At 47.1% G+C, this 25,493-nt stretch overlaps 1 protein-coding gene across 2 annotated transcripts in view; it reads left to right on the top strand.

Annotated features, from left to right (window-relative positions):
• poc1a (POC1 centriolar protein A) overlaps positions 1 to 25,493 on the top strand; it is a 142,576-nt gene that overhangs the window by 39,439 nt on the left and 77,644 nt on the right. For both annotated transcript variants that reach the window (XM_055869927.1, XM_055869926.1), the window contains exon 9: positions 4,328 to 4,507. In XM_055869927.1, coding sequence (XP_055725902.1) covers positions 4,328 to 4,507 — 180 coding nt within the window. The remainder of the gene's footprint in view (positions 1 to 4,327; positions 4,508 to 25,493) is intronic.

Below are 25,493 nucleotides of genomic sequence, written 5' to 3'. Positions count from 1 at the left end.
AGGACAAACCATCAACAGAGACAAACTGATATCTTTCCGACAGATAAGATCTAAACCAGGCCAGAACTTGTCCGTGTAGACCAATTTGGGTTTCCAATTTCTCCAAAAGAATGTGGTGATCGATGGTATCAAAGGCAGCACTAAGGTCTAGGAGCACGAGGACAGATGCAGAGCCTCGGTCTGACGCCATTAAAAGGTAATTTACCACCTTCACGAGTGCAGTCTCAGTGCTATGATGGGGACTAAAACCAGACTGAAGCGTTTCGTATACATTGTTTGTCTTCAGGAAGACTGCGCAACAGCTTTTAAAAAAAAAAATTCTTCAGAGGAATGGGAGATTCGATATAGGCCGATTAGTTTATTATATTTTCTGGATCAAGGTTTTTTTCTTTTTCAAGAGAGGCTTAATTACTGCCACTTTGAGTGAGTTTGGAACACATCTGGTGGATAGGGAGCCGTTTATTATGTTCAACATAGGAGGGCCAAGCACATTAAGCAGCTCTTTCAGTAGTTTAGATGGAATAGATGTAGCTTGAAGGTTTAGAGGCCAAGATTATTTTCATCAATGTGTCAAGAGGTATTATACTAAAAAACTTGAGTGTCTCTCTTGATCCTAGGTCCTGGCAGAGTTGTGCAGACTCAGGACAACTGAGCTTTGGAGGAATACGCAGATTTAAAGAGGAGTCCGTAATTTGCTTTCTAATGATCATGATCTTTTCCTCAAAGAAGTTAATGAATTTATTACTGCTGAAGTGAAAGCCATCCTCTCTTGGGGAATGCTGCTTTTTAGTTAGCTTTGCTACATTATCAAAAATAAATGTTGGATTGTTCTTATTTTCCTCAATTAAGTTGGAAAAATAGGATGATCGAGCAGTAGTGAGGGCTCTTCGATACTGCACGGTACTGTCTTTACAAGCTAGTCGGAAGACTTCCAGTTTTGTGTGGCGTCATTTCCGTTCCAATTTTCTGGAAGCTTGCTTCAGAGCTCGGGTATTTTATGTATACCAGGGAGCTAGTTTCTTATGACAAATGTTTTTAGGGGTGCGACTGCATCTAGGGTATTACGGAAGGTTAAATTGAGTTCCTCAGTTAGATGGTTAACTGATTTTTGTACTCTAACGTCATTAGGTAGGTGGAGGGAGTCTGGAAGGGCATCTAGGAATCTTTGGGTTATCTGAGAATTTATAGCACAACTTTTGATGATCCTTGGTTGGGGTCTGAGCAGATTATTTGTTGCGATTGCAAATGTGATAAAATGGTGGTCCGATTGTCCAGGATTATGAGGAAAAACATTACGATCCACAACATTTATTCCACGGGACAAAACTAAGTCCAGAGTATGACTGTGGCCGTGAGTAGATCCGGAGACATGTTGGACAAAACCCACTGAGTCGATGATGGCTCCGAAAGCCTTTTGGAGTGGGCCTGTGGACTTTTCCATGTGATATATTAAAGTCACCAAAAATTAGAATATTATCTGCTATGACTACAAGGTCCGATAGGAATTCAGGGAACTCAGTGAGGAACGCTGTATATGGCCCAGGAGGCCTGTAAACAGTAGCTATAAAAAGTGATTGAGTAGGCTGCATAGATTTCATGACTAGAAGCTCAAAAGACAAAAATGGCTTTTTCTTTTTTTTTGTAAATTTAAATTTGCTATCGTACCCAAGACGACTCGAGGCTCTAATCGCTGCCAAAGGTGCTTCTAAAAAGTACTGAGTAAATGGTCTGAATACTTATGTAAATGTGATATTTTCGTTTTTTATTTTATACAAATGCACACACAAAAAAGAATTTAATCCATTTTAGAATAAGGCTGTAACTTAACAAAATGTGGAAAAAGTCAAGGGGTCTGAATACTTTCCGAATGCACCACACACACACACACACACACACACACACACACACACACACACACACACACACACACACACACACACACACAGCTCTGCTCTTTCTCATACCCCCACACACACCCTGATACACACATCTCTCCTGGAATACTCCCTCACACAAATTCAGTATGTTTAACATGTACAGTCGTGGCCAAAAGTTTTGAGAATGACACAAATATTAATTTTCACAAAGTTTGCTGCTTCAGTGTCTTTAGATATTTTTGTCAGATGTTACTATGGAATACTTAAGTATAATTACAAGCATTTCATAAGTGTCAAAGGCTTTTATTGACAATTACATGAAGTTGATGCAAAGAGTCAATATTTGTTGACCCTTCTTTTTCAAGACCTCTGCAATCCGCCCTGGCATGCCGCCAATTAACTTCTGGGCCACATCCTGACTGATGGCAGCCCATTCTTGCATAATCAATGCTTGGAGTTTGTCAGAATTTGTGTGTTTTTATTTGTCCACCCACCTCTTGAGGATTGACCACAAGTTCTCAATGGGATTAAGATCTGGGGAGTTTCCTGGCCATGGACCCAAAATATCGATGCTTTGTTCCCCGAGCCACTTTTGCCTGATGGCAAGGTGCTCCATCATGCTGGAAAATGCATTGTTCATCACCAAACTGTTCCTGGATGGTTGGGAGAAGTTGCTCTCGGAGGATGTGTTGGTACCACTCTTTATTCATGGCTGTGTTCTTAGGCAAAATTGTGAGTGAGTCCACTCCCTTGGCTGAGAAGCCACCCCACACATGAATGGTCTCAGGATGCTTTACTGTTGGCATGACACAGGACTGATGGTAGCGCTCACCTTGTCTTCTTCGGACAAGCTTTTTTCCGGATGCCCCAAATAATCGGAAAGGGGATTCATTAGAGAAAATGACTTTACCCCAGTCCTCAGCAGTCCAATCCCTGTACCTTTTGCAGAATATCAGTCTGTCCCTGATGTTTTTCCTGGAGAGAAGTGGCTTCTTTTGCTGCCCTTCTTGACACCAGGCCATCCTCCAAAAGTCTTCGCCTCACTGTGCGTGCAGATTCACTCACACCTGCCTGCTGCCATTCCTGAGCAAGCTCTGTACTGGTGGTGCCCCGATCCCTATGCTGAATCAACTTTAGGGGACGGTCCTGGCGCTTGCTGGACTTTCTTCACAACAATTGAACCGCTCTCCTTGAAGAGCTTGATGATCCGATAAATGGTTGATTTAGGTGCAATCTAACCGGCAGCAATATCCTTGCCTCTGAAGCCCTTTTTGTGCAAAGCAATGATGACGACACATGTTTCCTTGCAGGTAACCATGGTTCACAGAGGGAGAACAATGATTCCAAGCACCACCCTCCTTTTAAAGCTTCCAGTCTGTTATTCGAACTCAATCAGCATGACAGAGTGATCTCCAGCCTTGTCCTCGTCAACACTCACACCTGTGTTAACGAGAGAATCACTGACATGATGTCAGCTGGTCCTTTTGTGGCAGGGCTGAAATGCAGTGGAAATGTTTTTTTGGGGGGGGGGATTCAGTTCATTTTCATGGCAAAGAGGGACTTTGCAATTAATTGCAATTCATCTGATCACTCGTCATAACATTCTGGAGTATATGCAAATTTCCATCATACAAACTGAGGCAGCAGACTTTGTGAACATTACTATTTGTGTCATTCTCAAAACTTTTGGCCACGACTGCACAGTAATAATTAGATATTAAACTGACGACGGCAGTAGGCAGACTATACAATAGTAACGACCTCACACTGCCGGTCTTGATCAGCCTAAAGTCAAAATCCAAGTAAGTATACGTCAATTTAAAACACCTCGTTTTCAGAGTAATATTTCAAATTATTAGGAGATGTAAACACCTTAATGGGCGTTTCAGCGGTGTGTATTTGATCTGCGTGAGTCATAACAACATCCGAGCCTTCCTCTTCGGTGCCGGTGAAGTGAGTGAGGACGCGTCAAAGAAGTAGTTTTCCACATACAAACATTAAATGTGTGAAAATGCCTCCCAAAAGTATCACGGTTGTAGAACGTTTCTTTATTTTGATTTGGCGATTTTGGCATTTTATCAGAGTCCCAAATCGTGTCCATGGAAACGGGATTATTAGGAGAAACCGTTCTTCTTACAAAAGCATGTAAACATTTTAATCAAAACTATTATATTAATCTTGACTATCCACAATAGTCACGTTATTGTGTTCATGTAACCGTACACACACCGTACGGCTTGTTACGATAGACAGAGAAGAATGGAATGGGAGAACTTTCTGAGTTGTTTTCAAAGCCCATTACCCTGTTCATTGAGCGATGAGTTTGTCTGTTTTGAGAGAGAGAGAGACTGAGAAGATATATTTCATATTATTTATTTCTAATTAGTCAACTATCCTCTCCGCCGTCATAGACATGTTGTGTCTCAGCTCCAGTATTCTACCCAACACAGGTTATGGTGTGGAAGACTAACTTTAAAACAGCTGACTATGGAGAAGTTCTACGACTGCAGCAGACAGCGACCTGCGTCGACCTTGGAGGAGGAGGAGGAGGAGGAGGAGGAGGAGGAGGAGGAACAGGAAGAGGAGCAGCTTTCCCTGGAGACTCCAGGACGTCCTTGCTCCATAGGCAGGTAAACTACCATATAACATCACGGAATGTCTGGAATGTCCCTCCGATTTTTTTTGGGGGGGGGGGGGGGGGGGGTGTTCCCGGGGTGACTCTGTGACAGGATGTAATTGGTTCCAGGCCCTAAGCTAGGACTGTTCCCGGGGTGACTCTGTGACAGGATGTAATTGGTTCCAGGCCCTAAGCTAGGACTGTTCCCGGGGTGACTCTGTGACAGGATGTAATTGGTTCCAGGCCCTAAGCTAGGACTGTTCCCGGGGTGACTCTGTGACAGGATGTAATTGGTTCCAGGCCCTAAGCTAGGACTGTTCCCGGGGTGACTCGGTGACAGGATATAATTAGCTCCAGGCCCTAAGCTAGGACTGTTCCCGGGGTGACTCGGTGACAGGATGTAATTGGTTCCAGGCTCTAAGCTAGGCCTGTTCCCGGGGTGACTCGGTGACAGGATGTAATTGGTTCCAGGCCCTAAGCTAGGACTGTTCCCGGGGTGACTCGGTGACAGTATGTAATTGGTTCCAGGCCCTAAGCTAGGACTGTTCCCGGGGTGACTCGGTGACAGGATGTAATTGGTTCCAGGCCCTAAGCTAGGACTGTTCCCGGGGTGACTCTTTGACAGGATGTAATTGGTTCCAGGCCCTAAGCTTGGACTGTTCCCGGGGTGACTCTGTGACAGGATGTAATTGGTTCCAGGCCCTATGCTAGGACTGTTCCCAGGGTGACTCTGTGACAGGATGTAATTGGTTCCGGGCCCTAAGCTAGGAATGTTCCCGGGGTGACTCAGTGACAGGATGTAATTGGTTCCGGGCCCTAAGCTAGGACTGTTCCCGGGGTGACTCTGTGACAGGATGTAATTGGTTCCAGGCCCTAAGCTAGGACTGTTCCCGGGGTGACTCGGTGACAGGATGTAATTGGTTCCAGGCCCTAAGCTAGGACTGTTCCCGGGGTGACTCGGTGACAGGATGTAATTGATTCCAGGCCCTAAGCTAGGACTGTTCCCGGGGTGACTCGGTGACAGGATGTAATTGATTCCAGGCCCTAAGCTAGGACTGTTCCCGGGGTGACTCGGTGACAGGATGTAATTGGTTCCAGGCCCTAAGCTAGGACTGTTCCCGGGGTGACTCGGTGACAGGATGTAATTGGTTCCAGGCCCTAAGCTAGGACTGTTCCCGGGGTGACTCTGTGACAGGATGTAATTGGTTCCAGGCCCTAAGCTAGGACTGTTCCCGGGGTGACTCGGTGACAGGATGTAATTGGTTCCAGGCCCTAAGCTAGGACTGTTCCCGGGGTGACTCGGTGACAGGATGTAATTGGTTCCAGGCCCTAAGCTAGGACTGTTCCCGGGGTGACTCGGTGACAGGATGTAATTGGTTCCAGGCCCTAAGCTAGGACTGTTCCCGGGGTGACTCGGTGACAGGATGTAATTGGTTCCAGGCCCTAAGCTAGGACTGTTCCCGGGGTGACTCGGTGACAGGATGTAATTGGTTCCAGGCCCTAAGCTAGGACTGTTCCCGGGGTGACTCTGTGACAGGATTTAATTGGTTCCAGGCCCTAAGCTAGGACTGTTCCCGGGGTGACTCTGTGACAGGATGTAATTGGTTCCAGGCCCTAAGCTAGGACTGTTCCCGGGGTGACTCTGTGACAGGATGTAATTGGTTCCAGGCCCTAAGCTAGGACTGTTCCCGGGGTGACTCTGTGACAGGATGTAATTGGTTCCAGGCCCTAAGCTAGGACTGTTCCCGGGGTGACTCGGTGACAGGATATAATTAGCTCCAGGCCCTAAGCTAGGACTGTTCCCGGGGTGACTCGGTGACAGGATGTAATTGGTTCCAGGCTCTAAGCTAGGCCTGTTCCCGGGGTGACTCGGTGACAGGATGTAATTGGTTCCAGGCCCTAAGCTAGGACTGTTCCCGGGGTGACTCGGTGACAGGATGTAATTGGTTCCAGGCCCTAAGCTAGGACTGTTCCCGGGGTGACTCTGTGACAGGATGTAATTGGTTCCAGGCTCTAAGCTAGGACTGTTCCCGGTGTGACTCGGTGACAGGATGTAATTGGTTCCAGGCTCTAAGCTAGGACTGTTCCCGGGGTGACTCTGTGACAGGATGTAATTGGTTCCAGGCCCTAAGCTAGGACTGTTCCCGGGGTGACTCGGTGACAGGATGTAATTGGTTCCCGGCCCTAAGCTAGGACTGTTCCCGGGGTGACTCGGTGACAGGATGTAATTGGTTCCAGGCCCTAAGCTAGGACTGTTCCCGGGGTGACTCGGTGACAGGATGTAATTTGTTCCAGGCCCTAAGCTAGGACTGTTCCCTGGGTGACTCTATGACAGGATGTAATTGGTTCCAGGCCCTAAGCTAGGACTGTTCCCGGGGTGACTCGGTGACAGGATGTAATTGGTTCCAGGCCCTAAGGTAGGACTGTTCCCGGGGTGACTCGGTGACAGGATGTAATTGGTTCCAGGCCCTAAGCTAGGACTGTTCCCGAGGTGACTCGGTGACAGGATGTAATTGGTTCCAGGCCCTAAGCTAGGACTGTTCCCGGAGTGACTCGGTGACAGGGTGTAATTGGTTCCAGGCCCTAAGCTAGGACTGCTCCCGGGGTGACTCGGTGACAGGATGTAATTGGTTCCAGGCCCTAAGCTAGGACTGTTCCTGGGGTGACTCGGTGACAGGATGTAATTGGTTCCAGGCCCTAAGCTAGGACTGTTCCCGGGGTGACTCGGTGACAGGATGTAATTGGTTCCAGGCCCTAAGCTAGGACTGTTCCCGGGGTGACTCGGTGACAGGATGTAATTGGTTCCAGGCCCTAAGCTAGGACTGTTCCCGGGGTGACTCGGTGACAGGATGTAATTGGTTCCAGGCCCTAAGCTAGGACTGTTCCCGGGGTGACTCGGTGACAGGATGTAATTGGTTCCAGGCCCTAAGCTAGGACTGTTCCCGGGGTGACTCGGTGACAGGATGTAATTGGTTCCAGGCCCTAAGCTAGGACTGTTCCCGGGGTGACTCGGTGACAGGATATAATTGGTTCCAGGCCCTAAGCTAGGACTGTTCCCGGGGTGACTCTGTGACAGGATGTAATTGGTTCCAGGCCCTAAGCTAGGACTGTTCCCGGGGTGACTCTGTGACAGGATGTAATTGGTTCCAGGCCCAAATGACATCCTATTCTCCATAGGGCTCTGATGAAAAGTAGTGCAGGGAATATAGGGAATTAGGGTGTCATTGGGGACTCAGATGTAATTCTCCTGATGGTTGAAACCTCCTCATCTCAATCAGTTGCGACAGGTAGCCTAGTGGTTAGAGCGTTGGGCCAGTAACCAGCAGGTAGCCTAGTGGTTAGAGCGTTGGGCCAGTAACCAGCAGGTAGCCTAGTGGTTTTAGCGTTGGGCCAGTAACCAGCAGGTAGCCTAGTGGTTAGAGCGTTGGGCCAGTAACCAGCAGGTAGCCTAGTGGTTAGAGCGTTGGGCCAGTAACCAGCAGGTAGCCTAGTGGTTAGAGCGTTGGGCCAGTAACCAGCAGGTAGCCTAGTGGTTAGAGCGTTGGGCCAGTAACCGAAAGGTAGCCTAGTGGTTAGAGCGTTGGGCCAGTAACCAGCAGGTAGCCTAGTGGTTAGAGCGTTGGGCCAGTAACCAGCAGGTAGCCTAGTGGTTAGAGCGTTGGGCCAGTAACCAGCAGGTATCCTAGTGGTTAGAGCGTTGGGCCAGTAACCAGCAGGTAGCCTAGTGGTTAGAGCGTTGGGCCAGTAACCAGCAGGTATCCTAGTGGTTAGAGCGTCGGGCCAGTAACCAGCAGGTAGCCTAGTGGTTAGAGCGTTGGGCCAGTAACCAGCAGGTATCCTCGTGGTTAGAGCGTTGGGCCAGTAACCAGCAGGTAGCCTAGTGGTTAGAGCGTTGGGCCAGTAACCAGCAGGTAGCCTAGTGGTTAGAGCGTTGAGCCAGTAACCAAAAGGTAGCCTAGTGGTTAGAGCGTTGGGCCAGTAACCAGCAGATAACCTAGTGGTTAGAGCGTTGGACCAGTAACCGAAAGGTTTGCTTGATCGAATCCCCGAGCGGACAAGTTTAAATATCTGTCCTTCTGCCCCTGAACAAAGGCAGTATTACAGACTCGGACAGGGAGATGTTGAAAATGTCAGTGAAGACACTTTCCAGTTTGTCAGCGCATGTTCTCAGTACACGTCCTGGTAATCTGTTTGGCCCAGCTGCCTTGTGAATGTTGACCTGTCTAAAGGTCTTACTCACATCGGCTGCGGAGAGCGTGATCACACAGTCTTCCGGAACAGGTGGTGCTCTCATCCATGTTTCAGTGTTATTTGCCTCGAATCGAGCGTAGAAGTAGTTTGGCTTGTTTGGTAGGCTCGTGTCACTGGGCAGCTCTCGGCTGTGCTTCCTTTTGTAGTCTGTAATGGTTTGCAAGCCCTGCCACATCTGACGAGCATCGGAGCCGGTGTAGTACGATTCGATCTTAGTCCTGTATTGACGCTTTGCCTGTTTGATGATTCGTGGGAGGGCATTGCCGGATTTCTTATAAGCCTCCGGGTTAAAGTCCCGCTCCTTGAAAGCGGCAGCTCTACCCTTTAGCTCAGTGCAGATGTTGCCTGTAATCCATGGCTTCTGGTTGGGGTATGTACGTACGGTCACTGTGGGGACGACGTCCTCGATGCAATTATTGATGAAGCCAATGACTGATGTGATGTACTCCTCAATGCCTTCGTAGGAATCCCGGAACATATTCCATAGTCTGTGCTAGAAAAACAGTCCTGTAGCGTAGCATCTGCTTTATCTGACCCCTTTTTATTGACTGAGTCACTGGTGCTTCCTGCTTTAATTTTTGCTTTGTAAGCGGGAATCAGGAGGATAGAATTAAGGTCAGATTTGCCAAATGGAGGGTGAGGGAAAGCTTTGTACGAGTTTAGTATGCGTCTCTGTGTGTGGAGTAAAGGTGGTCTGGAGTTTTTTTTTTTTTTTTTTTTATCTGGTTGAACATTTAAGAGATTCAAGTCTCTGCTTTGGGCATCTTAACTCTACTTTAACGTCACAAACTAGGAGAGATTACTGTGTAGTGTAAAGACACAGATCTAGATTCAAATCTCTGTCTTTGTTTCATGCTACGAGAGATGAAGGAGAGTCTGAGTGGTGAAAGAGATTCCTACTGTTCAATTCACATGACATCCTTGCCTTACCTTTTGTTGCTGTTGGCAAATGGAACATTCTGGGTCCGTCGCTCAAATTCACTATAAATATCACAGTAGTCACTAGTCAGTAAGCACTAACTTACTACACTGAACCAAAATATAAACGCAACATGCAACAATGTCAAAGATTTTACAGAGTTACAGTTCGTATAAGGAAATCAGTCAATTGAATTAAATTCATTAGTATTCTATGTATTTCACATGACTGAATTCAGTGCATCTGTTGGCCTTAAGAAACAAAAGAACAAGGGATCAGAAAACCAGTCAGTATCTGGTGCCTCGTGCAGCGGGACATATCAACACGATGAGCCTCGTGCAGCGGGACATATCAACACGATGAGCCTCGTGCAGCGGGACATATCAACAGGATGAGCCTCGTGCAGCGGGACATATCAACACGATGAGCCTCGTGCAGCGGGACATATCAACACGATGAGCCTCGTGCAGCGGGACATATCAACACGATGAGCCTCGTGCAGCGGGACATATCAACACGATGAGCCTCGTGCAGCGGGACATATCAACACGATGAGCCTCGTGCAGCGGGACATATCAACACGATGAGCCTCGTGCAGCGGGACATATCAACACGATGAGCCTCGTGCAGCGGGACATATCAACACGATGAGCCTCGTGCAGCGGGACATATCAACACGATGAGCCTCGTGCAGCGGGACATATCAACACGATGAGCCTCGTGCAGCGGGACATATCAACACGATGAGCCTCGTGCAGCGGGACATATCAACACGATGAGCCTCGTGCAGCGGGACATATCAACACGATGAGCCTCGTGCAGCGGGACATATCAACACGATGAGCCTCGTGCAGCGGGACATATCAACAGGATGAGCCTCGTGCAGCGGGACATATCAACAGGATGAGCCTCGTGCAGCGGGACATATCAACACGATGAGCCTCGTGCAGCGGGACATATCAACAGGATGAGCCTCGTGCAGCGGGACATATCAACACGATGAGCCTCGTGCAGCGGGACATATCAACAGGATGAGCCTCGTGCAGCGGGACATATCAACACGATGAGCCTCGTGCAGCGGGACATATCAACACGATGAGCCTCGTGCAGCGGGACATATCAACACGATGAGCCTCGTTGCAGCGGGACATATCAACACGATGAGCCTCGTGCAGCGGGACATATCAACACGATGAGCCTCGTGCAGCGGGACATATCAACACGATGAGCCTCGTGCAGCGGGACATATCAACACGATGAGCCTCGTGCAGCGGGACATATCAACAGGATGAGCCTCGTGCAGCGGGACATATCAACACGATGAGCCTCGTGCAGCGGGACATATCAACACGATGAGCCTCGTTGCAGCGGGGACATATCAACACGATGAACTAACACATATGGAATCATGTAGTAAGCAAAAAAAGTGTTTTCAAATCAAAATTATATTTTTAGATTCTTCAAAGTAGCCTTGAAGACAGCTTTGCACACTCTTGGCATTCTCTCAACCAGCTTCGTCTCACAAAGACATGGCGGTTGGGAACCAAAAATCTGGAAAATTTCAATAACTTAAAGTTTCTTCAAGTGCAGTCGCAAAAAACCATCAAGCGCTATGATGAAACTGGCTCTCATGAGGACCGCCACAGGACAGGAAAACCCAGAGTTACCTCTGCTTCAGAGGATACGTTCGTTAGAGTTACCAGCCTCAGATTGCAGCCCAAATAAATGCTTCACAGAGTTCAAGTAACAGACACATCTCAACATCAACTGTTCAGAGGAGACTGTGTGAATCAGGCCTTCATGGTCGAATTGCTGCAAAGAAACCACTACTAAAGGACACCAATAAGAAGAAGAGACTTGCTTGGGCCTAGAAACACAGGCAATGGACATTTAGACCGGTGGAAATCAGCATGCCAATTGCACTGTCCCTCAATTTGAGACGTGACAAAACTGTACATTTTAGAGGTGCCTTTTATTGTCACTAGGCCTATAGTATCAATCTAAGTAACGAAAAAAACAAAACCCATCAGAATCTGTCAGTTTTAGCTAGAGATATATAATATATATATATTATTATTTCATATATATCATAGGCCTTCCTCATCGGTGGTGGATTATGTCAGCCTTCCGCGTATGCTGTGGATTATGTCAACCTTCCGCGTAGGCTGTGGATTATGTCAGCCTTCCGCGTATGCTGTGGATTATGTCAACCTTCCGCGTAGGCTGTGGATTATGTCAGCCTTCCGCGTATGCTGTGGATTATGTCAGCCTTCCGCGTATGCTGTGGGTTATGTCAGCCTTCCGCGTATGCTGTGGGTTATGTCAGCCTTCCGCGTATGCTGTGGGTTATGTCAGCCTTCCGCGTATGCTGTGGGTTATGTCAGCCTTCCGCGTATGCTGTGGATTATGTCAGCCTTCCGCGTATGCTGTGGATTATGTCAGCCTTCCGCGTATGCTGTGGATTATGTCAGCCTTCCGCGTATGCTGTGGATTATGTCAGCCTTCCGCGTATGCTGTGGATTATGTCAGCCTTCCGCGTATGCTGTGGATTATGTCAGCCTTCCGCGTATGCTGTGGATTATGTCAGCCTTCCGCGTATCCCGTGGATTATGTCAGCCTTCCGCGTATGCCGTGGATTATGTCAGCCTTCCGTGTATTCCTGTGGATTATGTCAGCCTTCCGTATCGGTGGTGGATTATGTCAGCCTTCCATATCGGTGGTGGATTATGTCAGCCTTCCGCGTATGCTGTGGATTATGTCAGCCTTCCGTGTATGCTGTGGATTATGTCAGCCTTCCGCCTATGCTGTGGAAGGTGGCCGAGCTACAGGTATTCTCACCAAAAGTCTGTATTCGGGGAAAGTATTCAGACCCCTTCACTTTTTCCACATTTGCTTACGTTACAGCCTTATTCTAAAATGGATTAAATATATATTTTTTTATTATCAATCTACACACAATACCCCATAATGACATCACAATACCCCATAATGACATCACAATACCCCATAATGACATCACAATACCTCATAATGACATCACAATACCTCATAATGAGAAGGCAAAAACAGGTTTTTAGAAAATGTTGCTAATTTGTAAATAATAAAACCGGAAATATGACATTTACATAAGTATTCAGACCCTTTTCTTTATGCTTTATGTCTCTCTCTCCCGGCCTCTCTCTCTCTCTTTCTCTCTCTTTCTCTCTTTCGGTCTCTCTCGGTCTCTCTCGGTCTCTCTCTAATTTCGATTTAAGGAGCTTTATATGCATGGGAAACATATGTTAACATTGCCAAATCAAGTGAAATAGATAATAAACAAAAGTGAAATAAACAATAACAATTAACAGTAAACATTACAATCATATGTGACCGTAGCGTATGTGTAGGTATGTACGGCAGGACCAAATCGGAAAGATAGGTAGGAGCAAGCCCATGTAATGCTTTGTAGGTTAGCAGTAAAACCTTGAAATCAGCCCTAGCCTTAACAGGAAGCCAGTGTAGGGAGGCTAGCACTGGAGTAACATGATCAAATTTTTGCGTTCTAGTCAGTATTCTAGCAGCCGTATTTAGCACTAACTGAAGTTTATTTAGTGCTTTATCCGGGTAGCCGGAAAGTAGAGCATTGCAGTAGTCTAACCTAGAAGTAACAAATGCATGGATTAATTTTTCTGCATCATTTTTGGACAGAAATTGTCAGATTTTTGCAGTATTACGTAGACGGCAAAAAGCTTTCCTTGAAACAGTCTTGATATGTTCGTCAAAAGAGAGATCAGGGTCCAGAGTAACGCCGAGGTCCTTCACAGTTTTATTTGAGACGACTGTACAACCATCAAGATTAATTGTCAGATTCAACAGAAGATCTCTTTGTTCCTTGGGACATAGAACTAGCATTTCTGTTTTGTCTGAGTTTAGAAGTAGAACATTTGCCGCCGTCCACTTCCTGATGTCTGAAACACACAATGTTGGGGCTTCACCATGTTTCATTGAAATGTACACCTGTGTGTCATCCGCATAGCAGTGAAAGTTAACATTATGTTTTCGAATTACATCCCCAAGAGGTAAAATATATAGTGAAAACAATAGTGGTCCTAAAACGGAACCTTGAGGAACACTGAAATTTACAGTTGATTTGTCAGAGGACAAACCATTCACAGAGACAAATTGATATCTTTCCGACAGATCAGATGTAAACCAGGCCAGAACTTGTCCGTGTAGACCAATTTGGGTTTCCAATCTCTCCAAAAGAATGTGGTGATCGATGGTATCAAAGGCAGCACTAAGGTCTAGTAGCACGAGGACAGATGCAGAGCCTCGGTCTGACGCCATTAAAAGGTAATTTACCACCTTCACAAGTGCAGTCTCAGTGCTATGATGGGGTCTAAAACCAGACTGAAGCGATTCATATACATTGTTTGTCTTCAGAAAGGCAGTGAGTTGCTGCGCAACAGCTTTAAAAAAAAAAAAGTCTGGTTAATATAGCACTGTGTCATGCCAGGGGATGGTCTAGTTAATATAGCACTGTGTCATGCCAGGGGATGGTCTGGTTAATATAGCACTGTGCCATGGGATGGTCTGGTTAATATAGCACTGTGCCATGCCAGGGGATGGTCTGGTTAATATAGCACTGTGTCATGCCAGGGGATGGTCTGGTTAATATAGCACTGTGTCATGCCAGGGGATGGTCTGGTTAATATAGCACTCTGCCAGGGGATGGTCTGGTTAATATAGCACTGTGCCAGGGGATGGTCTGGTTAATATAGCACTGTGCCATGCCAGGGGATGGTCTGGTTAATATAGCACTCTGCCAGGGGATGGTCTGGTTAATATAGCACTGTGCCATGCCAGGGGATGGTCTGGTTAATATAGCACTGTGTCATGCCAGGGGATGGTCTGGTTAATATAGCACTCTGCCAGGGGATGGTCTGGTTAATATAGCACTGTGCCATGCCAGGGGATGGTCTGGTTAATATAGCACTGTGTCATGCCAGGGGATGGTCTGGTTAATATAGCACTGTGTCATGCCAGGGGATGGTCTGGTTAATATAGCACTCTGCCAGGGGATGGTCTGGTTAATATAGCACTGTGCCATGCCAGGGGATGGTCTGGTTAATATAGCACTGTGTCATGCCAGGGGATGGTCTGGTTAATATAGCACTGTGTCATGCCAGGGGATGGTCTGGTTAATATAGCACTGTGTCATGCCAGGGGATTGTCTGGTTAATATAGCACTGTGTCATGCCAGGGGATGGTCTGGTTAATATAGAATTGTGCCATGCTAGGGGATGGTCTGGTTAATATAGCACTGTGTCATGCCAGGGGATGGTCTGGTTAATATAGCATTGTGTCATGCCAGGGGATTGTCTGGTTAATATAGCACTGTGTCATGCCAGGGGATGGTCTGGTTAATATAGCACTGTGCCATGCCAGGGGATGGTCTGGTTAATATAGCACTGTGCCAGGGGATGGTCTGGTTAATATAGCACTGTGCCAGGGGATGGTCTGGTTAATATAGCACTGTGTCATGCCAGGGGATGGTCTGGTTAATATAGCACTGTGCCAGGGGATGGTCTGGTTAATATAGCACTGTGCCAGGGGATGGTCTGGTTAATATAGCACTGTGCCATGCCAGAGGATGGTCTGGTTAATATAGCACTGTGCCAGGGGATGGTCTGGTTAATATAGCACTGTGTCATGCCAGGGGATGGTCTAGTTAATATAGCACTGTGTAATGCCAGGGGATGGTCTGGTTAATATAGCACTGTGCCAGGGGATGGTCTGGTTAATATAGCACTGTGCCATGCCAGAGGATGGTCTGGTTAATATAGCACTGTGCCAGGGGATGGTCTGGTTAATATAGCACTGTGTCATGCCAGGGGATGGTCTGGTTAATATAGCACTGTGCCATGCCAGGGGATGGTCTGGTTAATATAGCACTGTGCCAGGGGATGGTCTGGTTAATATAGCACCATGCCAGGGGATGGTCTGGTTAATATAGCACTGTGCCATGCCAGGGGATGGTCTGGTTAATATAGCACTGTGTCAGGGGATGGTCTGGTTAATATAGCACTGTTTCATGCCAGGGGATGGACTGGTTAATATAGCACTGTGTCATGCCAGGGGATGGTCTGGTTAATATAGCACTGTGCCATGCCAGGGGATGGTCTGGTTAATATAGCACTGTGCCAGGGGATGGTCTGGTTAATATAGCACTGTGTCAGGGGATGGTCTGGTTAATATAGCACTGTGTCATGCCAGGGGATGGTCTGGTTAATATAGCACTGTGCCAGAGGATGGTCTGGTTAATTTAGCACTGTGCCAGGGGATGGTCTGGTTAATATAGCACTGTGTCATGCCAGAGGATGGTCTGGTTAATTTAGCACTGTGCCATGCCAGGGGATGGTCTGGTTAATATAGCACTGTGCCAGGGGATGGTCTGGTTAATTTAGCACTGTGCCAGAGGAAGGTCTGGTTAATATAGCACTGTGTCATGCCAGGGGATGGTCTGGTTAATATAGCACTGTGCCATGCCAGGGGATGGTCTGGTTAATATAGCACTGTGCCAGGGGATGGTCTGGTTAATATAGCACTGTGCCAGGGGATGGTCTGGTTAATATAGCACTGTGCCAGGGGATGGTCTGGTTATTATAGCACTGTGTCATGGGATGGTCTGGTTAATATAGCACTGTGTCATGGGATGGTCTGGTTAATATAGCACTGTGTCATGCCAGGGGATGGTCTGGTTAATATAGCACTGTGTCATGCCAGGGGATGGTCTGGTTAATATAGCACTGTGTCATGCCAGGGGATGGTCTGGTTAATATAGCACTGTGTCATACCAGGGGATGGTCTGGTTAATATAGCACCATGCCAGGGGATGGTCTGGTTAATATAGCACTGTGTCATGCCAGGGGATGGTCTGGTTAATATAGCACCATGCCAGGGGATGGTCTGGTTAATATAGCACTGTTTCATGCCAGGGGATGGTCTGGTTAATATAGCACTGTGTCATGCCAGGGGATGGTCTGGTTAATATAGCACTGTGTCATGCCAGGGGATGGTCTGGTTAATATAGTACTGTGCCAGGGGATGGTCTGGTTAATATAGCAGTGTGCCAGGGGATGGTCTGGTTAATATAGCACTGTGTCATGCCAGGGGATGGTCTGGTTAATATAGTACTGTGTCATGCCAGGGGATGGTCTGGTTAATATAGCACTGTGTCATGCCAGGGGATGGTCTGGTTAATATAGTACTGTGCCAGGGGATGGTCTGGTTAATATAGCAGTGTGCCAGGGGATGGTCTGGTTAATATAGCACTGTGCCATGCCAGGGGATGGTCTGGTTAATATAGCACCATGCCAGGGGATGGTCTGGTTAATATAGCACTGTGTCATGCCAGGGGATGGTCTGGTTAATATAGCACCATGCCAGGGGATGGTCTGGTTAATATAACACTGTGCCATGCCAGGGGATGGTCGGGTTAATATAGCACTGTGCCATGCCAGGGGATGGTCTGGTTAATATAGCACTGTGTCATGCCAGGGGATGGTCTGGTTAATATAGCACTGTGCCATGCCAGGGGATGGTCGGGTTAATATAGCACTGTGCCATGCCAGGGGATGGTCGGGTTAATATAGCACTGTGCCATGCCAGGGGATGGTCTGGTTAATATAGCACTGTGCCATGCCAGGGGATGGTCTGGTTAATATAGCACTGTGCCAGGGGATGGTCTGGTTAATTTAGCACTGTGCCATGCCAGGGGATGGTATGGTTAATATAGCACTGTGCCATGCCAGGGGATGGTCTGGTTAATATAGCACTGTGCCAGGGGATGGTCTGGTTAATATAGCACTGTGCCAGGGGATGGTCTGGTTAATATAGCACTGTGCCAGGGGGTGGTCTGGATAATATAGCACTGTGCCAGGGGATGGTCTGGTTAATATAGCACTGTGTCATGCCAGGGGATGGTCTGGTTAATATAGCACTGTGCCATGCCAGGGGATGGTCTGGTTAATATAGCACCATGCCAGGGGATGGTCTGGTTAATATAGCACTGTGTCATGCCAGGGGATGGTCTGGTTAATATAGCACTGTGTCAGGGGATGGTCTGGTTAATATAGCACTGTTTCATGCCAGGGGATGGTCTGGTTAATATAGCACTGTGTCATGCCAGGGGATGGTCTGGTTAATATAGCACTGTGCCATGGGATGGTCTGGTTAATATAGCACTGTGCCATGCCAGGGGATGGTCTGGTTAATATAGCACTGTGTCATGCCAGGGGATGGTCTGGTTAATATAGCACTGTGCCATGGGATGGTCTGGTTAATATAGCACTGTGCCAGGGGATGGTCTGGTTAATATAGCACTGTGTCATGCCAGGGGATGGTCTGGTTAATATAGCACTGTGCCAGGGGATGGTCTGGTTAATATAGCACTGTGTCATGCCAGGGGATGGTCTGGTTAATATAGCACTGTGCCATGCCAGGGGATGGTCTGGTTAATATAGCACTGTGCCAGGGGATGGTCTGGTTAATATAGCACTGTGCCATGCCAGGGGATGGTCTGGTTAATATAGCACTGTGCCAGGGGATGGTCTGGTTAATATAGCACCGTGCCATGCCAGGGGATGGTCTGGTTAATATAGCACTGTGCCATGCCAGGGGATGGTCTGGTTAATATAGCACTGTGCCAGGGGATGGTCTGGTTAATATAGCACTGTGCCATGCCAGGGGATGGTCTGGTTAATATAGCACTGTGCCAGGGGATGGTCTGGTTAATATAGCACTGTGTCATGCCAGGGGATGGTCTGGTTAATATAGCACTGTGCCATGCCAGGGGATGGTCTGGTTAATATAGCACTGTGTCATGCCAGGGGATGGTCTGGTTAATATAGCACTGTGTCATGCCAGGGGATGGTCTGGTTAATATAGCACTGTGCCATGGGATGGTCTGGTTAATATAGCACTGTGTCATGCCATGGGATGGTCTGGTTAATATAGCACTGTGCCATGCCAGGGGATGGTCTGGTTAATATAACACCATGCCAGGGGATGGTCTGGTTAATATAGCACTGTGCCATGCCAGGGGATGGTCTGGTTAATATAGCACTGTGCCATGCCAGGGGATGGTCTGGTTAATATAGCACTGTGCCATGCCAGGGGATGGTCTGGTTAATATAGCACTGTGTCATGCCAGGGGATGGTCTGGTTAATATAGCACTGTGTCATGCCAGGGGATGGTCTGGTTAATATAGCACTGTGCCAGGGGATGGTCTGGTTAATATAGCACTGTGTCAGGGGATGGTCTGGTTAATATAGCACTGTGCCATGCCAGGGGATGGTCTGGTTAATATAGCACTGGGCCATGCCAGGGGATGGTCTGGTTAATATAGCACTGTGCCAGGTGATGGTCTGGTTAATATAGCACTGTGCCATGCCAGGGGATGGTCTGGTTAATATAGCACTGTGCCAGGGGATGGTCTGGTTAATATAGCACCATGCCAGGGGATGGTCTGGTTAATATAGCACTGTGTCATGCCAGGGGATAGTCTGGTTAATATAGCACTGTGCCAGGGGATGGTCTGGTTAATATAGCACTGTGTCATGCCAGGGGATGGTCTGGTTAATATAGAATTGTGCCATGCCAGGGGATGGTCTGGTTAATATAGCACTGTGCCATGCCAGGGGATAGTCTGGTTAATATAGCACTGTGCCAGGGGATGGTCTGGTTAATATAGCACTGTTTCATGCCAGGGGATGGTCTGGTTAATATAGCACTGTGCCAGGGGATGGTCTGGTTAATATAGCACTGTGCCATGCCAGGGGATGGTCTGGTTAATATAGCACTGTGCCATGCCAGGGGATGGTCTGGTTAATATAGCACTGTGCCAGGGGATGGTCTGGTTAATATAGCACTGTGCCATGCCAGGGGATGGTCTGGTTAATATAGCACTGTGCCAGGGGATGGTCTGGTTAATATAGCACTGTGCCAGGGGATGGTCTGGATAATATAGCACTGTGTCATGTCAGGGGATGGTCTGGTTAATATAGCACTGTGTCATGCCAGGGGATGGTCTGGTTAATATAGTACTGTGTCATGCCAGGGGATGGTCTGGTTAATATAGCACTGTGCCAGGGGATGGTCTGGTTAATATAGCACTGTGTCATGCCAGGGGATGGTCTGGTTAATATAGCACTGTGCCATGCCAGGGGATGGTCTGGTTAATATAGCACTGTGCCAGGGGATGGTCTGGATAATATATCACTGTGCCATGCCAGGGGATGGTCTGGTTAATATAGCACTGTGCCATGCCAGGGGATGGTCTGGTTAATATAGCACTGTGCCAGGGGATGGTCTGGATAATATATCACTGTGCCATGCCAGGGGATGGTCTGGTTAATATAGCACTGTGTCATGCCAGGGGATGGTCTGGTTAATATAGCACTGTGCCATGCCAGGGGATGGTCTGGTTAATATAGCACTGTACCAGGGGATGGTCTGGATAATATATCACTGTGCCATGCCAGGGGATGGTCTGGTTAATATAGCACCATGCCAGGGGATGGTCTGGTTAATATAGCACTGTGCCATGCCAGGGGTATGGTCTAGTTAATATAGCACTGTGCCAGGGGATGGTCTGGTTAATATAGCACTGTGCCATGCCAGGGGATGGTCTGGTTAATATAGCACTGTGCCAGGGGATGGTCTGGTTAATATAGCACTGTGTCATGCCAGGGGATGGTCTGGTTAATATAGCACTGTGCCAGGGGATGGTCTGGTTAATATAGTACTGTGTCATGCCAGGGGATGGTCTGGTTAATATAGCACTGTGCCATGCCAGGGGATGGTCTGGTTAATATAGCACTGTGCCATGCCAGGGGATGGTCTGGTTAATATAGCACTGTGCCAGGGGATGGTCTGGTTAATATAGCACTGTGCCATGCCAGGGGATGGTCTGGTTAATATAGCACTGTGTCATGCCAGGGGATGGTCTGGTTAATATAGCACTGTGCCAGGGGATGGTCTGGTTAATATAGCACTGTGCCATGCCAGGGGATGGTCTGGTTAATATAGCACTGTGCCAGGGGATGGTCTGGTTAATATAGCACTGTGCCAGGGGATGGTCTGGTTAATATAGCACTGTGTCATGCCAGGGGATGGTCTGGTTAATATAGCACTGTGCCAGGGGATGGTCTGGTTAATATAGTACTGTGTCATGCCAGGGGATGGTCTGGTTAATATAGCACTGTGCCATGCCAGGGGATGGTCTGGTTAATATAGCACTGTGCCATGCCAGGGGATGGTCTGGTTAATATAGCACTGTGCCAGGGGATGGTCTGGTTAATATAGCACTGTGCCATGCCAGGGGATGGTCTGGTTAATATAGCACTGTGTCATGCCAGGGGATGGTCTGGTTAATATAGCACTGTGCCAGGGGATGGTCTGGTTAATATAGCACTGTGCCATGCCAGGGGATGGTCTGGTTAATATAGCACTGTGCCAGGGGATGGTCTGGTTAATATAGCACTGTGCCAGGGGATGGTCTGGTTAATATAGCACTGTGTCAGGGGATGGTCTGGTTAATATAGCACTGTGCCAGGGGATGGTCTGGTTAATATAGCACTGTGCCATGCCAGGGGATGGTCTGGTTAATATAGCACTGTGCCAGGGGATGGTCTGGTTAATATAGCACTGTGCCAGGGGATGGTCTGTGTTGAATATTAAGTTGCTTAAGTTCCCATTTTTCTAACACTCAGCAAAAAGTGTCTCTTGATTTTCCATAAGGAGCTTTTTTGATGTGTCTTATAAGTTTTTACATCCAGAGGGTGCTGTGTTGTAATGACCTATGAACAGCGGGAGAGGGCTTCAAAGGCCTCTGCATTTGGGTGGGTTAGGATGTGATACTCTCCTGCCATTGTTGGGCTCAAAGGCTTTGACACCTCTCATTTCACACCTCAATGCTAATCGAAGTTGTATCTGTCCAGTCCTAGCAAGCTTGGTAGCCTCAATGCTAATCAAAGTTTTATCTGTCCAGTCCTAGCAAGCTTGGTAGCCTCAATGCTAATCGAAGTTGTATCTGTCCAGTCCTAGCAAGCTTGGTAGCCTTATTAACTTAGCGTTCAGTCCCTTTTTAAAATATATCATTGTAATCTATTTTTCTTCTTGGCTTTAAAAAAAGTAGCTTCAGACTTAACATGACTCATTCAGTTCCAGGTTGGATGGTGTTTTAGGTTTCTGTTGGTTTGCTAGAGCATTTGCTGTATAGCTTAGAAAGAAAAAATCTTTGGTACTTGGAATCGTTCCAGGTAATTTTGTCCAAAATCAGGTTGTAGTTTGGAGTTTTGATTTGGAGTGAAGATAATATTGTGGAGGGTAGTAACCTGTATATGTCCTGGTGACATAGTGTTGTGGAGGGTAGTATCCTGTATATGTCCTGGTGACATAGTGTTGTGGAGGGTAGTATCCTGTATATGTCCTGGTGACATAGTGTTGTGGAGGGTAGTATCCTGTATATGTCCTGGTGACATAGTGTTGTGGAGGGTAGTATCCTGTATATGTCCTGGTGACATAGTGTTGTGGAGGGTAGTATCCTGTATATGTCCTGGTGACATAGTGTTGTGGAGGGTAGTATCCTGTATATGTCCTGGTGACATAGTGTTGTGGAGGGTAGTATCCTGTATATGTCCTGGTGACATAGTGTTGTGGAGGGTAGTATCCTGTATATGTCCTGGTGACATAGTGAAGGTTATATTGTGGAGGGTAGTATCCTGTATATGTCCTGGTGACATAGTGTTGTGGAGGGTAGTATCCTGTATATGTCCTGGTGACATAGTGTTGTGGAGGGTAGTATCCTGTATATGTCCTGGTGACATAGTGTTGTGGAGGGTAGTATCCTGTATATGTCCTGGTGACATAGTGTTGTGGAGGGTAGTATCCTGTATATGTCCTGGTGACATAGTGAAGGTTATATTGTGGAGGGTAGTATCCTGTATATGTCCTGGTGACATAGTGTTGTGGAGGGTAGTATCCTGTATATGTCCTGGTGACATAGTGTTGTGGAGGGTAGTATCCTGTATATGTCCTGGTGACATAGTGTTGTGGAGGGTAGTATCCTGTATATGTCCTGGTGACATAGTGTTGTGGAGGGTAGTATCCTGTATATGTCCTGGTGACATAGTGAAGGTTATGTTGTGGAGGGTAGTATCCTGTATATGTCCTGGTGACATAGTGTTGTGGAGGGTAGTATCCTGTATATGTCCTGGTGACATAGTGTTGTGGAGGGTAGTATCCTGTATATGTCCTGGTGACATAGTGAAGGTTATGTTGTGGAGGGTAGTATCCTGTATATGTCCTGGTGACATAGTGAAGATAATATTGTGGAGGGTAGTATCCTGTATATGTCCTGGTGACATAGTGTTGTGGAGGGTAGTATCCTGTATATGTCCTGGTGACATAGTGAAGGTTATGTTGTGGAGGGTAGTATCCTGTATATGTCCTGGTGACATAGTGTTGTGGAGGGTAGTATCCTGTATATGTCCTGGTGACATAGTGTTGTGGAGGGTAGTATCCTGTATATGTCCTGGTGACATAGTGAAGGTTATGTTGTGGAGGGTAGCATCCTGTATATGTCCTGGTGACATAGTGAAGATAATATTGTGGAGGGTAGTATCCTGTATATGTCCTGGTGACATAGTGTTGTGGAGGGTAGTATCCTGTATATGTCCTGGTGACATAGTGTTGTGGAGGGTAGTATCCTGTATATGTCCTGGTGACATAGTGTTGTGGAGGGTAGTATCCTGTATATGTCCTGGTGACATAGTGAAGATAATATTGTGGAGGGTAGTATCCTGTATATGTCCTGGTGACATAGTGTTGTGGAGGGTAGTATCCTGTATATGTCCTGGTGACATAGTGTTGTGGAGGGTAGTATCCTGTATATGTCCTGGTGACATAGTGAAGGTTATGTTGTGGAGGGTAGTATCCTGTATATGTCCTGGTGACATAGTGTTGTGGAGGGTAGTATCCTGTATATGTCCTGGTGACATAGTGTTGTGGAGGGTAGTATCCTGTATATGTCCTGGTGACATAGTGAAGGTTATGTTGTGGAGGGTAGTATCCTGTATATGTCCTGGTGACATAGTGAAGATAATATTGTGGAGGGTAGTATCCTGTATATGTCCTGGTGACATAGTGTTGTGGAGGGTAGTATCCTGTATATGTCCTGGTGACATAGTGAAGGTTATGTTGTGGAGGGTAGTATCCTGTATATGTCCTGGTGACATAGTGTTGTGGAGGGTAGTATCCTGTATATGTCCTGGTGACATAGTGTTGTGGAGGGTAGTATCCTGTATATGTCCTGGTGACATAGTGAAGGTTATGTTGTGGAGGGTAGTATCCTGTATATGTCCTGGTGACATAGTGTTTTGGAGGGTAGTATCCTGTATATGTCCTGGTGACATAGTGTTGTGGAGGGTAGTATCCTGTATATGTCCTGGTGACATAGTGTTGTGGAGGGTAGTATCCTGTATATGTCCTGGTGACATAGTGTTGTGGAGGGTAGTATCCTGTATATGTCCTGGTGACATAGTGTTGTGGAGGGTAGTATCCTGTATATGTCCTGGTGACATAGTGAAGGTTATGTTGTGGAGGGTAGTATCCTGTATATGTCCTGGTGACATAGTGTTGTGGAGGGTAGTATCCTGTATATGTCCTGGTGACATAGTGTTGTGGAGGGTAGTATCCTGTATATGTCCTGGTGACATAGTGTTGTGGAGGGTAGTATCCTGTATATGTCCTGGTGACATAGTGTTGTGGAGGGTAGTATCCTGTATATGTCCTGGTGACATAGTGTTGTGGAGGGTAGTATCCTGTATATGTCCTGGTGACATAGTGAAGGTTATGTTGTGGAGGGTAGTATCCTGTATATGTCCTGGTGACATAGTGTTGTGGAGGGTAGTATCCTGTATATGTCCTGGTGACATAGTGAAGGTTATGTTGTGTTGGGTAGCATCCTGTATATGTCCTGGTGACATAGTGTTGTGGAGGGTAGTATCCTGTATATGTCCTGGTGACATAGTGTTGTGGAGGGTAGTATCCTGTATATGTCCTGGTGACATAGTGAAGGTTATGTTGTGGAGGGTAGTATCCTGTATATGTCCTGGTGACATAGTGTTGTGGAGGGTAGTATCCTGTATATGTCCTGGTGACATAGTGAAGGTTATGTTGTGTTGGGTAGCATCCTGTATATGTCCTGGTGACATAGTGTTGTGGAAGGTAGTATCCTGTATATGTCCTGGTGACATAGTGTTGTGGAGGGTAGTATCCTGTATATGTCCTGGTGACATAGTGTTGTGGAGGGTAGCATCCTGTATATGTCCTGGTGACATAGTGTTGTGGAGGGTAGTATCCTGTATATGTCCTGGTGACATAGTGTTGTGGAGGGTAGTATCCTGTATATGTCCTGGTGACATAGTGTTGTGGAGGGTAGCATCCAGTATATGTCCTGGTGACATAGTGTTGTGGAGGGTAGTATCCTGTATATGTCCTGGTGACATAGTGTTGTGGAGGGTAGCATCCTGTATATGTCCTGGTGACATAGTGGAGGGTAGTATCCTGTATATGTCCTGGTGACATAGTGGAGGGTAGCATCCTGTATATGTCCTGGTGACATAGTGAAGGTTATATTGTGGAGGGTAGTATCCTGTATATGTCCTGGTGACATAGTGAAGGTTATGTTGTGGAGGGTAGTATCCTGTATATGTCCTGGTGACATAGTGGAGGGTAGCATCCTGTATATGTCCTGGTGACATAGTGAAGGTTATATTGTGGAGG

The sequence above is a fragment of the Salvelinus fontinalis genome, chromosome 18 (genome assembly GCF_029448725.1).
Source record: "Salvelinus fontinalis isolate EN_2023a chromosome 18, ASM2944872v1, whole genome shotgun sequence".
Classification (NCBI taxonomy): Eukaryota; Metazoa; Chordata; class Actinopteri; order Salmoniformes; family Salmonidae; genus Salvelinus; species Salvelinus fontinalis.
Note: the sequence above shows the minus strand (reverse complement) of the source record. Positions and strands in the feature narration are given on the sequence as shown.